This window comes from Pimephales promelas, chromosome 12 (assembly GCF_988280905.1).
Source record: "Pimephales promelas chromosome 12, fPimPro1.hap1.1, whole genome shotgun sequence".
Lineage (NCBI taxonomy): Eukaryota > Metazoa > Chordata > Actinopteri > Cypriniformes > Leuciscidae > Pimephales > Pimephales promelas.
In genome coordinates, this window is record NC_142780.1 from 11,362,101 (window position 1) to 11,375,460 (window position 13,360).

Below are 13,360 nucleotides of genomic sequence, written 5' to 3' on the forward strand. Positions count from 1 at the left end.
TTTTATTTGACCTTTAATGACAAGGCTGATGATTAATCATTTTTCTGACTGAATATGAGATACAATGAGATTCATTGTATGTAAATTGTACAATGACAATAAAGCAATCTATCTATAATTAATGATTTTTGTCAAATTAAATGAACCCTTAGATGCATACCTTCAGGTTTTTATCTGGATAATTGCCACAATGTATATGCTCAAATGTATTCAATGGGTTAGTACTTTTTACTTAATGACTTCATTCAAAAATTAACTTTTCATGAAAATACCGTAGTATAGATGTTTTTTTTTTTTTTTTTTTTTTAAACCATATGAAACCATCATGGTTTCAATAATGATTTAAATTTTGTTTAAATATGAAGAGTTCAGATGCAAAAGCCTCTAAATGCCATTTGAAATTTTCTTCTTTAATGATGATTTTTTATCAAACTTGTATATTTAAGTTCAGTAATTTCAATTAAATAACAATTAATAGGTAATTATCATTGCCATTTAAGTGAAATTACTGAACTTAAATATACAAGTTTGCTAAAAATCATCATTAAAGAAGAAAATTTCAAATGGCATTTAGAGGCTTTTGCATCTGAACTCTTCATTTGTCCTTTTTTTTAAATCTTGGACACTGTCATTTGTCATTAGCCCAAATATCATAGTTATATAAATTCATGATGGTGCTAATATTTGGCTTTTGTTTATAGGCTGTTTGATTTAGATGTTACTGTATTTTGGTGTTTACGTGCTCTATAGGTCAGGGCTCTGCTTAAACAGTTCACCCAAAAATAAAAATTGCGTGATCATTTACACACCATCGCATCAACTAATTCCAAACCTGTATGAAGTCCTTTCTTCTACAAAAAAAAAAAAGGGAAAAAAGGGAAATGGGTAACCAAACAGTTGATGCGACCCATAGTATGAAACAAAAAACTATGGCAGTCAATGGGGTCCCATCACCTGTTTGGTTTCTCAAAAGAAAGAAATTCATACAGGTTTGAAACAACTTGAGACTGAGTAAATGATGACGCAATTTTCATTATCTATCCTTTTAATAAAGATTCTCAAGCGGACCTGTGCATGTGTTTTTGAGCGAGTCTTTATTATTTATTCGGATCTCATGAGAAACAGACGAGATCTTTCTAAATATTAACCATCAGTCTATTTAGAGTTAGAGGCTTAAGGTATGAGAAAGCATCAATCTGTAACACCTCAGGTAATCCTATTTAATGGACGTTACCTCAGTTGGGACGGAATATTAAATAGTTGGACGGAATGGAATACTTCTATAAAAAAGAAAGTTTTCTTTACGATTTCAGTGTCCAATGTTTATATATGATTTATATCTTGGAATAATTATACAAATCACTGTAAGGTTCCTATGAGGAGACTGGTGGCGACACAGGGCTCATTTCTGAGGCAATGAAGGCTCGTATTGTTCAGGTGTGAATTTAATGACAAAGTTCAGGAGAAATTGATTTATTACAGGAAAAACACACCACAATCCATAACTGATATATTAAGGAACATCATATAGGAAAATTGCTTCTCATTATTTCCTGTTGTCTTTGTTTCCCGCCATCATTAGTTAGTATTGCAGTTCATCTGATCATCATCACACCTGTTAGTCTTTTAGTTCGTTATCAGTATGTATTTAAGTTCCTTGTTTCTCTGCCTTGATTGTCGGTTATTATTTGTGTGTCAAACGCTGTTACGTAACTTGTGGACTTGTGGAGTTTGTTTAATTAAATACTTTTATCTTTGAATTCATCTTCATCTGATCTGATCTTCTTATTCACTATCATATCGACAGCTGTTATGTACAAGTAGTCACAACTTTTTCCAGTCAGAAGAATTTTTTCAGAAAAGTTATGTTGACTTTGTAAAAATCAACATTTCTGTGTTAAACTGACTTATTTAAGGTTTGTGAATATTATAAATGAAGACGGTAATCAACACGCGCTCGATAAACCCGCCTAAAAACCGGCGCACAAAAAAAAGAACTAACTGTGAGTGGTCACTTTACATGTCAGTCAGATGGTTCTCATTGGACATTGGCCATAAGCCACAATGAGCCTTCCATCTCAAGTCAGTTCAGTTTTGATTCAGTTCAGTAAAGTTCATTAATTATGTCAGTTCAGCTATAAGCAGCTCTACTGAAGGAAATAGTGTCATCCCGAGGTATAGACTGCACATGTATTTTTAGAGTGACAGTCAATAAAGATTTATTTATCAGCTCTTGATTTTTCCACTCCTCCCCTGAAAACCATTCATCAGAGGCCTTGAATGCCTTTCTTATGCACATCACTAGACTTGAAAAGAATATCTTATGCAAGCTTTATGTAAGGACATACTCTCTGAGGAGCAGAGCAAGGTCTTTTAAGAGGGTTCTGCAGTTTCAGTTTTGAAGAGGGCTGAACACAGAAACCCTTCTGAAGTGAAAAGTAGAGCTATGATTATCATCATTGTGGTGAAAAAAAAAAACACTCACACTCTTAGACCTCTCAATAAACCCCAGAATAATTAACAACTGATAAAATATACTTTATATCTTTTTAGGTATTAAGTGTATTCATAATATGTGTTTATTAGTTACGTATATGTAGCTACTGTACGTAGTTATAATACAGTTAACTGTGGTACAGTTGTAGTAATCCTGTTTTGAGAAATGATTATGTATAGTGGCCCCAAAAATATTTAGACAATTTAAAGGATATATAAAAAAATGTGTTTTACAACAAAATAAATGGCATTTATTTAAAATAAATACAGAAAGCACGCTTTTTCAAGCTAAATTTCCCAAAAAGAAAGTTAGGTTTTAAATTCTAAAAGAATCTATGATGTAAGCCAAATTGGAAACATAACTTTCTTGTTTTGCTATACTATACTTATTTTTTATTTTTTTTTATTTGAGATTATATCACTGACTTCTACTAAAAATATCCTTGCCATGCAAAAATAAGTAGTTCATTTTGGCCACCTTTTGTTTTTGGTGATGCCACTTGATTTAATTATGTCATTTAGACATTTTATTTGTGACCAAAGTCATAATCAAAATGTAAAAGTGACCAAAAGTATCCAAATATTTTTGCTCATTCCTACGTGTGCTGCATGTCTGTATCATATGTTTATTTACGTGCAGATTATTTAGTAAATTATGTAAACAATTTATTCACTATTTTATGACTACACAGCTATAAACTCATGTTAGTTGTGATCAATGTTTTTTTTTCAGCATTTTAGTGAAAAAAAAAAAACACTGACTAGCCCCAGCAATACATGTAAATGCCACTTGTCTCTCTTTCTCTCTCTAAAGACACGCTCTCGGTGTCCAGTAATGAAGGAGGACTTTCGGGCAGTGCCACGCTGCAGCCGGGTCATTTGCAGAGCTCTCCTGGACCCAGACGGCCCGGCAATACTCTGCGCAAGTGGCTGACCAGTCCCGTCAGACGACTCAGCAGTGGCAAAGCTGACGGCCACGTAAAGAAACTCGCTCACAAGCACAAGAAGAGTCGAGATGTTCGCAAGAACGCAGAACCCGGCTCACAGAAAGACTCAGATGACAGTGCCGCCACACCACAAGATGAGACCATAGAGGAGGTTGGTGACCAGAAAACCAATAGAATAGCACACACAAACATATTGCTTTTGTCAGATGTATTAGCTTGATGCTTGAATCAGTTAAAAAAAAATGATAATAATAATAAAATATTTATATATATATATATATATATATATATATATATATGAAGAGTTCAGATGCAAAAGCCTCTAAGTGCAATTTGAAATGTTATCAAGCTTGTATATTTAAGTTCAGTGATTTTACTTAAATTAATTGTTATTTAAGTGAAATTACTGAACTTAAATATACAAGTTTGATACAAATCATCATTAAAGAAGAAAATTTCAAATGGCATTTAGAGGCTTTTGCATCTGAACTCTTCATATATATATATATATATATATATATATATATATATATATATATATATATATTAGGGCTGTGCAAAAATTAATTGCGATTAATCGCATCCAAAATAAAAGTCTGTGTTTACATAATATATTTGTGTGTGCTGTATATAATTATTTTGTATATAAAAATGTAAATTTAAGACATTAATACTTTAATTCAGCAAGGATAAATGAATTGATCAAACGTTACAGTACATTTGATATTGTTACACACATATTTCAAATACATTTTTGCTTTTTGCTTTTTTGTTTTTTGAAAAAGTATTAGGATTTCCACACAAAAAAAATTAAATAATTATAATAAATGTTAATCAAGCACCAAAGCAGCATATCAAATGGTTTTTTTAGGGGTCATGTGACTGAAGACTAGAGTAATGGCTGCTAAAAAATTTAGCTTTGCCATCAAATTTTAAAAATTCAATCAAATAGTAAATTGTAATGAAATTACACGGTTTTCACTGTATTTTTGAACAAATAAATGCAGGCTTGGAAAGTATAAGAGACTTTTAAAAACATTAAAATCCCATAGACACCACACTTTTGAATGGTATATTCAATTATCTATACAATTGTTAACTTTAAAAAAAAGTTTGCAACAGTGAAAAGGGTTAAAACAGTTTGCAGACAAGTAAATGTCTATGGTAGTTTGTTAGTTGCCACTCCTATCCTGGTAAATGCATTTGAAACGTCAATGAAAGGCAGAAGTAAATGTAGCATACTGTGTGTTTTTAAGTGTTGCGCTGTATGATTTGTAACTGTCTAAGTGTTATTTATGTCTTGTGGTTTCCAGTGTAGAGCAGTTATAAATACAGTGCAGCGCTTCCGCTAGTGATATTTTGGTATAAAAATGTGCCGCAGCTGCCAATGTGTTTCATAGCTTAACAATTTGTATCTCTCTTTTTTTTTTCTTTCTTTCTGTTTCTCTCTCTTCTGTCCTCACAGAGGATGAGAAATGAGGGCTTGAGCAGTGGCACTCTGTCTAAGTCTTCCTCCTCAGGGATGCAGAGCTGTGGTGAAGAGGAGGGAGAGGAAGGGCCAGATTCGGTTCCCCTTCCACCCCCTATGGCCATCCAACAGCACAGTCTTCTGCATCAGGACTCCCAGGAGGACAAGGTAACTCCTGAAGCGTCACCAAATCAACATGGATGGGTTTTGATATCCATTTTGATTTGAGATTACATTACTTTTTTGAAACCTTTTATTTTGGACTAAACGAAGTACATTGTTTTTCATGAAGTCAACATGAAATCTCATTTGGTTCTCTTACACATTCTTTTACACATATATATCTATATATATACAGTATATGGTAACACTTTATTTTACAGTGTCCTTGTTACATACAGTACAGTATGTTACATGTACTTGGCCTTTTATTGTGGCCAGCCTAAGGCACATCTGTGCAATAATCATGCTGTCAATCAGCAGTGTTGGGGAGTAGTTTACTACAAGTAGCGACGCTGCTAACTTAACTACATTTTTCAGTAGCTTGGCAGTAGCTCTGATGGCGCGAGCAAAAGCTACATTGCGTTTGTCTGCACGAATCAGAGCGAATAGTGATGGGCGGATCGATACGAAGTATCGATATATCGATATTGACGTCGAGTATCGAAAGTATCGATACTCAAATGAAAAAATCGATACTAGGGTTTTTTTTTTTCTACCAGTAATTTTGTTTATTTGACAAGAAATCTAATGCTTACAAAATGCATTGAATTGGATGAATAACCTATGTTAGTGATAATTGTGTATCAGAACCACTTCGCTGCTTATCTGAACAACACACACAAATGCTGCAAGTCAGAACCAATCAATCGCAGAGAGCGTTCACACACTGCCAACAATTCATTCCGACCACTGATCTAAAAATGATCATTAGATTAATCAGTGATTCAAACAATGCTTAATAGAAGACAGAAAAATAAATGTTTGAGGTATTTCACAATAAACAAATTGTAGCCTACATAGTTGTTTTAAATTGAATGTTAAAAATTCATACTGATGTTCTATTCTGTAACTAATTTTATTATAAATCATACACTGTCAGAATAAAAAGGTTACATTTTATTGGTGCAAAAGCCTTTCACTGACAGTCCCTTATGAAATTGAACATTACAGTGACCATAGTTCAAATAGGCCTATAGACCATTTCACAAGATGTAAACAACACAGGTCCAGAAGCACTTCCTGTTTCAGTTTTTTAACACTACATAAAAGCTGGGTTAAATACAACCAACAGAACATTTAAAACTGAATCAAAAAGTTAAACAAACATCTTTAAGATGTTTTCTTTACATGTGAAATAAAGAAAACAGTTACAAACTGAAACAGGAAGTGTTTCTGGACCAGTGTTGTTTACATCTTGTGAAATGGTCTATAATATTTTGTAGATTGCCATGGTTACCACAACAAGTAAACATTTTAACCACGTGTGAATCAAAATATAATTTAATAAATTCGAATTAAGGCATATTGAATGTTAAAATGTCTTTCTAATATAATGTTTAATGGGTATTATTACCCATTTAATCTTAGTAATTCAATAATATAAGAAAGGTCTAGTTAAAAGGTCAGTTTAGAAGTATCGGTATCGACGATACTGGCCTCAAAAGTATCTGTATCGTATCGAAAACAAAATAAGTGGTATCAGAGCCCGTCTAACGGAGAGCCTTGGCACTTCCTATTAGCCCCATTGTGTATCCTCTTGGTTGCAGTTCCATTAGAATTCCACTGGAGGTGATCGCGGGCGAGTGCAGAATGAATGGGAGTCTATGGGGCTAAACGGCTAAATGTGTCTCTTTCACCTGCTTGTCGTTAAATCAACATATATTTTATTGTTGATTCCGCAAGATTATAGGCCAAAAGTCGAATGAACGAGTACTTATGTCCTTTTGATTTCTTACAGGTTAGGCCGTTGTTGGCCGGAACACGCTAGCATTCTGCTATTGTGTGACGTCATCACATTTTTGAACGGATTTTTAGAACAGATACGTGAACTTAAAAATGCAATCTTCAGCTGAGTGTATTATCTTAGCCCTCCCTTTTAAATGCAACTTTCAAATTACTTGACCAAAAATTACATCCTGAGAAAAGTGGATTTCTGGGGGTGAAACCCCATTGACTCCCATTCATTCTGCACTCGACCACGAGCGCCCCCGCATGGACAGAGACGTGTTACTGCAGCCAGTCCAGAAACCGGAAGTAACCAGCCAGTGCCAATTCTCTTCAATTAGACATTCTCTGGTGGTATCGCCCATCAGTAAGCGCGATGCAAGGATATTCTTCTTCTTGTTAGATTACAAACACATTTTTTGCCACTACCGCCACCTGTTGTTTAATCACACATCTTGCAGCTAATGGTTCACTGACGTACAGAAGGGTTTACACTCCCATATTACGATTATCCATGATGGAGGATGGAGAAACAACTAACGTTAATAACCCATGGCCTTATTTGTCCAAGTTCAATTGGTATTTTTGAGAAAATATTCTACATGCAATTTACGTTGGATTTATATTTTGTTCTTGCAATGTTGAAGGCTATTTGTTGCAATTTTGCACTTTTGACAAACAGTCTGAGATATTTGAGTGTTGTGTGTAATAAACAATACTCTTTGAAATTATAATTGTATTGCATTGTTTTAAACACTAAATATTTTACTTAAAACATTCCTCAGACACTTATTCAGTTATTTATAATATACGCTGTTCAAAAAGCAAAAGTAGTTTCAATGTAGCTAGCTACTTAGTAACTTGTAGTGTAGCTAACTACTTTTCCAAAAGGGTAGCTTGACTGTAGTTTAACTACATTAACTTACGAGTAGCTTGTAGCTTGTCAAAATACAGAGGAGCTTCCCCAACACTGTCAATCAGCATCTTGATATGCCACGTCTGTGAGGTGGATGGATTATCTCGGCAAAGGAGAAGTACTCACTAACAACGATTTTGTGAACAATATTTGAGAGAAATAGGCCTTTCGTGTTCATAGAAAAAGTCTTAGATCTTTGAGTTCAGCTTTTTAAAAATGGGGGCAAAAACAAAAGTGGTGCGTTGATGATTTTGTTCAGTGTAAATGTAACTTGCTCCACTGCTCCGATTCAATATGACATTGCGTTTTGGCTGATGTCACCTTGTGTCAGTCCGGTCAAATCAACAATATTATTGATTTGCCTGCACAGACACTATTGGTTGATAACTGAAATGAGCTTGATCGATGACATCACTTTTTCCGCAGAACTGCTTTTTAATATTAAATCAACTCATTTAATAATTGATGATCTGACTGAACTGATTTCATGATTTTCCACAGAACAGTGACTATTTTTTTTCCGTACAACCAAAACGAACCGACATTTTTCACATTATGAAAGCAAAATGTGTTGCAAATGCCATTTCATATTGACTTTAACCTATGGTAATGATAGCTTAGAAGAAGACCAATGAGGTCTCTGTCAGGCATCTCTAACTGCTGTCTGTTTTCTCTTTGTTTCTTAATGTTCTCCAGCATTATGTTGATTTCTGTTCTGCCTCTGTTTTGTCTCAGTTTCCTTATCTCTCTATGTAGTCTTCTCTCCTCCAGCCATCTCCTGTTCTTTCCTTTTATTCAGTCGTTTTCTATTTTCATACCTCATCCTTGCATATCTTTCCTTCTTGTTCATTAATTTGTCTGAATACTCCACACGTCCTCAGTTGCGCTTTGCCAGAACTCGAGGCACAGATTCAGTAGCCTTCTGACTGTTATAGCCTGTGAAAGCCCTTCTGTCCGTGACCTTTATGTGCTTTTTAATGGAGTATTTGTGTGTACGCTCACATGTGGTGGGCCATATATGCACTTACTCTTTACCCAAAACAACCCAAATCTTCCAAACCAAAGTTCCTACTTCCGTTCCCCCCCATATTAGCCCCTACCACTCTGAAATCAGCCCCTGATTGGCTGGCGAATCCAGATACCACACTCATTACCATATTTGGAATGGAATGTTTCCGCCTTCAGTGTCAGAACACTACAACGGTGAGCATCGTTGCAGATTCACATAATAAATGAATATTGAAGTCTAGTCAATTATGTAACCCAAAAGGGAAGTCACTCCACTTAATAAACTAGTCCTCATGGGGGAAAAGACAGGTAGGGCATTTAACATGCAATTTAGACCACTTAGTTAACCGCCAATAAATAATCAATTAATGAGTAATCGGTATATCCCTTTTGAAACAAGAAAAAAAAAATAAACAGTGGAAACAAGGCTAAGCCTTTTTTTTTTGGTGAAATTCACAACAATTATGATATTCCTACCTTTGTGAGATTCTAAATATTGTCACTTGTTTTCTTTTTTACATAGGCTACCTCCCGTCTGTCTGGGCGTCCCAGCAGTTCAGAGACACCGAGTGCAGCTGAACTGGTCAGCGCAATTGAGGAACTCGTCAAGAGCAAAATGGTAGGAGATCCCAGCCCATCTTTTCACATTGAATATTTTTGTATTGTCCACTAAATTCGTTTTTCTCTCTCAGAGTCTGGAGGACAGGCCCAGTTCTCTCCCTGTTGAGAAAAGAGATAGCAGTAGTCCTTCCTGCATCCCATCGGATAACTCCTTCCTGTCTTCCTCCTCTCCCATCGATGAGATGGATGAACGCAAGACTGGCTTCCTCAAGAGACGACAGTGCGTCCCTCTCTTATTTCCCTCAGATATTTCCTCTTTATAGTTTTTGTTCTTGGTGTAAATGGGCATTAAGGCCGGATTCACATATAGCGCCTAAAAACGCGTAGAAAATGCTGGGTTTTTGTCATGTGACCTACTGTGCGCTTATGGTGCGCTTGCGGATGTTTTTATCTCGATGCGGCGCGGACGCGCTTGGAAAAAACGAGCATGTCGCACCGCGACCGCGTCGCTTCCATTATGAGCGCGCCTACATTTGAAATAACAAACTTGAGCGCGCAAAAGACGCGATATGTGAACAGGCCCTAAGACAGCACCAAAATCGAAATCTGTGACTGACTTGGAATATGAATCACATTAAGGCTTCATATCTCAACACAAGTGTTGACACTTTGACCTTTGCACGAAAAAGTTTTGCAGATAGTAGCATAGAAGTTTCACAAAAACATGACTGGCCCATACATAAATGGCAAAAAGAGCAAAAGAAGATGAAAGAGGTAACGAGACAGAAAAGGGTTGTACCGACTTGATGCATCATAAAAAGTCAAAATAAATCTTTAGACACGAGGGACTCGTTTTATGATTCCTTACTGTCTTGGTTTGCTCTTTTTGAATTTAAATTAGTTCAATAACTAATTTAAGATAGGTACAGGATCGTTTAGATTAGAATATTGGTTGTACATTGCGATGTATCGTGCAAATTGCCTTATTTTATTATTAATTAAAAATTTAATTAATTTATTATTAATTGAAATTATTGTGTTTGCTTTAAATGTTAGTGGCAAACTGGGTCAAAGCTACAGTCTGAACTTTGAGCATCACATTATAATACTTTACATTGGATTTAGTTAGCTGTAGCTTGAAGATTTATTCCATAGAGTTCAATGCATTGAGGAACATTAGCTACAGTATGTTTCCATCCAAAGTTTAACTACTTAACTGATACGCAAACGAGGAATATCACATACAACATTTGCCAATAAAGCACAGAGAACAAAATCGTTGTTTCCTGATAAACTGTCACTAAATATTATGGTTGCACTGTGTACTTACAGTGTAGTTACCTTAGAAGGTACTGGGTAATATAAGATGACTACATGGGTTAAGGCAGGGGTTGGCAACCTATGGCATGCGTTACAACACTGGCATGCTGAGGGTTAATCGCTAGCATGTGAGCAAAAGTGAGAGAGATGTATCAAGGGGGTAATCCATCGACCGGAAGTTGAAGCCTCGCGGGAGCTGACATCTTGTAGCAGAACTTCACTTGCGTTAGCATTCCCATTGACTCCCATTCATTTTGGCGTCACTTTGACCGCGAATAACTTTGCATCTGAGGCATTTGAAGACCCCAATTGTCCTTTATTTATTTCTAAAGAAACACGACAATGTATAAATTGCTTCATTACCTGCTTATGTTATGGCCCTGTAGAAGCAGTTTTAGTGAAAGTAGGCTAACGATTGCGTCATGCCCACGCTCAGATTACCGTATGGATAGGAGGAGAAGCTCGCGCGCAATAGGGGAAACGTGGAGGCAAAATGACAAAATAATTAATCAGAATACCTAGCAAAATTGTCTCCTTCTCACTCTCCGCCTCTGCATGTTTCGGAAGGGAATGATTCAGATTTCTTATGCCACAGCACTAGAAGACAGACGGGTCACTCACGTCACATCTACGTAGTCAAGCTCTGTTTGAGTCTGTGCGTCAGGGACGAAAGTGCTAAAAAATCGCCAAAAACGGGCTTCAATCGTCTCAATGGAGTTCCAATGAGATCGCTCTGTCCATTTCTTTTACTGTCTATGAGATGTATGTATTTCATTCAGATAAAGTACCCCGTAGTGCATACAGATGTACATTTTAAGGGTAAACATTCCTCATAGTAACACAGCTTGTAATACATACTTTCAAAGTGTGAGAATAAAACTGCGCAAGTCAATAAAAGCACGCTGCTCTGACAAACCATTAGCACGACCACTGCACATCACTCACACACAAGTTGTAACTGACAGCGAACAGCTTGTTACACTGAACATAATCAATGCAATAAATGTCATGTAAAAGTGTGCATAGGCAGCATTTTTTTTCCTGTAGAGTACTATAATTAGCGTCAAAAAATGCATAGCACCCTCAAATATAGATTTCTTAATTAGAAATATATTTTATAGATACTGAATCTTTCTTTTCACATCACCTGCCATCTTGTTTTTTTGTTGTTTTTTTTTTGGCTATGCATCTGTGCGTTCGTTCGTTCAAACAAATCTCAGTAGTCTATATAATCTTACTAATGTAGGAGCGAAAGTGAATGAACAAACTGCGCGCGCATTTAATATTTAAACAGTCTTTGTGCAGTTTACAGACACTATTCAATAACGCGATTAGAACAAAGCACTTAAGAATAAATGACTTACATCAGCTGAATCCGTGCTTCTCGAAATGAAACAGGTAACCGAGGTAACTTTTCCATTATAATGTCAGTATTATTCCTCACAGCGCAGCAACACGAGGTAAATGTTAGATTTGTGATAAACTGGATGTTTTATCTCCAGCTGATGTGGGCGTTTTCATGGCTTGCCTTAACATTAGCGTTTGAATAGAGCATCACAGTCCCGCCCACAGCCCGAGAGAGCGCTGGTGCCGGAAGTAAATTTCCCATTCATTTCTCCCATTGACATTTTGTAAAATCCATATCTAAAGAGTATTAGAGCATGTCTGAGGATAATCAGCTACGGCTGAACTCATAAGCATACAACACATCATTTCGAGTGAAAAAACGAAGAGAAAATCCAAAAAAAGTCGAGGGTACAAGCCTGTGTACATATTTTCATTTCCGAGCAAAGGAACTACTCCTCCCATAAACCACCGCGCCTCAGTGAAGTCGTCTGAAAGCCACCGTGAAAGAGTGTGAACTTTTTCCTCCAGTGAATTTTATATAGTGAATGAGCAGGGAAACTCATTTTCCTCGATTTACTGAAGCAAATGCATTTGCAGCTCGACATGCAAAAACATTGAGTATCTGGCTCGCTCATTAGCTAAGCTGTGGCAACTGCACATCCAATGGCGCACGGGCGTCTCAGAAGTGTGACCAATGAACTTAGCCCTACGTCATCACGCGATCTTCAGTCTCCACGTACCTTCGCGGGGTTTCAGACAACGTGACACGACTTCCACCAATCAGATGCATCACTGTTGGATTGTGGGATTGTTCAGGATTGTGGGTAATGAAGTACATATCCAATACATCGCGAGTAAAAGGCATTTATCTTAAAACAAGGTAAGTGCCCCATGAACTTTTGGCGTTTATATGAGCATATACAATCGTTTAGTACAGCCGTAGCTGGTTTTAAGTCTACCATTTATGGTTACGTTTTTATGGCTTATATCTCAAATGTCAATGGAGAAATTGTATTGAATTTTTACTTCCGGCACCGGCTGTGGGCGGGACTGTGATGCTCTATAGCGCGCACTCTCAGTGGGCGGGGTCACATTAGCACGTCATACGCTATAATTAGGTGAAAGGAAAAAGACTTACATCTCTCTCTTTTCATACAGATTACATCAACTGAGAATTGTTGCTTTTTTATATAAATTACTTCATTTAAAAGAAGTGAATTTCAGCTTCATAAAGAGAAATCTTTGTGTCTCTGTGACAAGTATTTACGGAGTTACAGTTCATTTTTCGGACGCGTTTCAGAAAGATTTTTGCGGAGACAGAGTGAGCTCAAAGCCCACCCTGTTTATTTT

The 13,360-nt window shown here is 36.4% G+C and overlaps 1 protein-coding gene across 7 annotated transcripts in view; it reads left to right on the forward strand.

The window, feature by feature from the left end:
* The window catches only part of triob (trio Rho guanine nucleotide exchange factor b), a 219,864-nt gene that overhangs the window by 178,103 nt on the left and 28,401 nt on the right, over positions 1-13,360 (forward strand). For all 7 annotated transcript variants that reach the window (XR_016145683.1, XM_089117483.1, XM_089117481.1 and 4 more), the window contains 4 exons: positions 3,311-3,594; positions 4,909-5,079; positions 9,306-9,401; positions 9,475-9,623. Coding sequence is in view for 6 of the 7 variants with exons in the window: in XM_089117483.1 (XP_088973609.1) it covers positions 3,311-3,594; positions 4,909-5,079; positions 9,306-9,401; positions 9,475-9,623 (700 nt within the window). In the remaining variant the exon portion in view is untranslated. The remainder of the gene's footprint in view (positions 1-3,310; positions 3,595-4,908; positions 5,080-9,305; positions 9,402-9,474; positions 9,624-13,360) is intronic.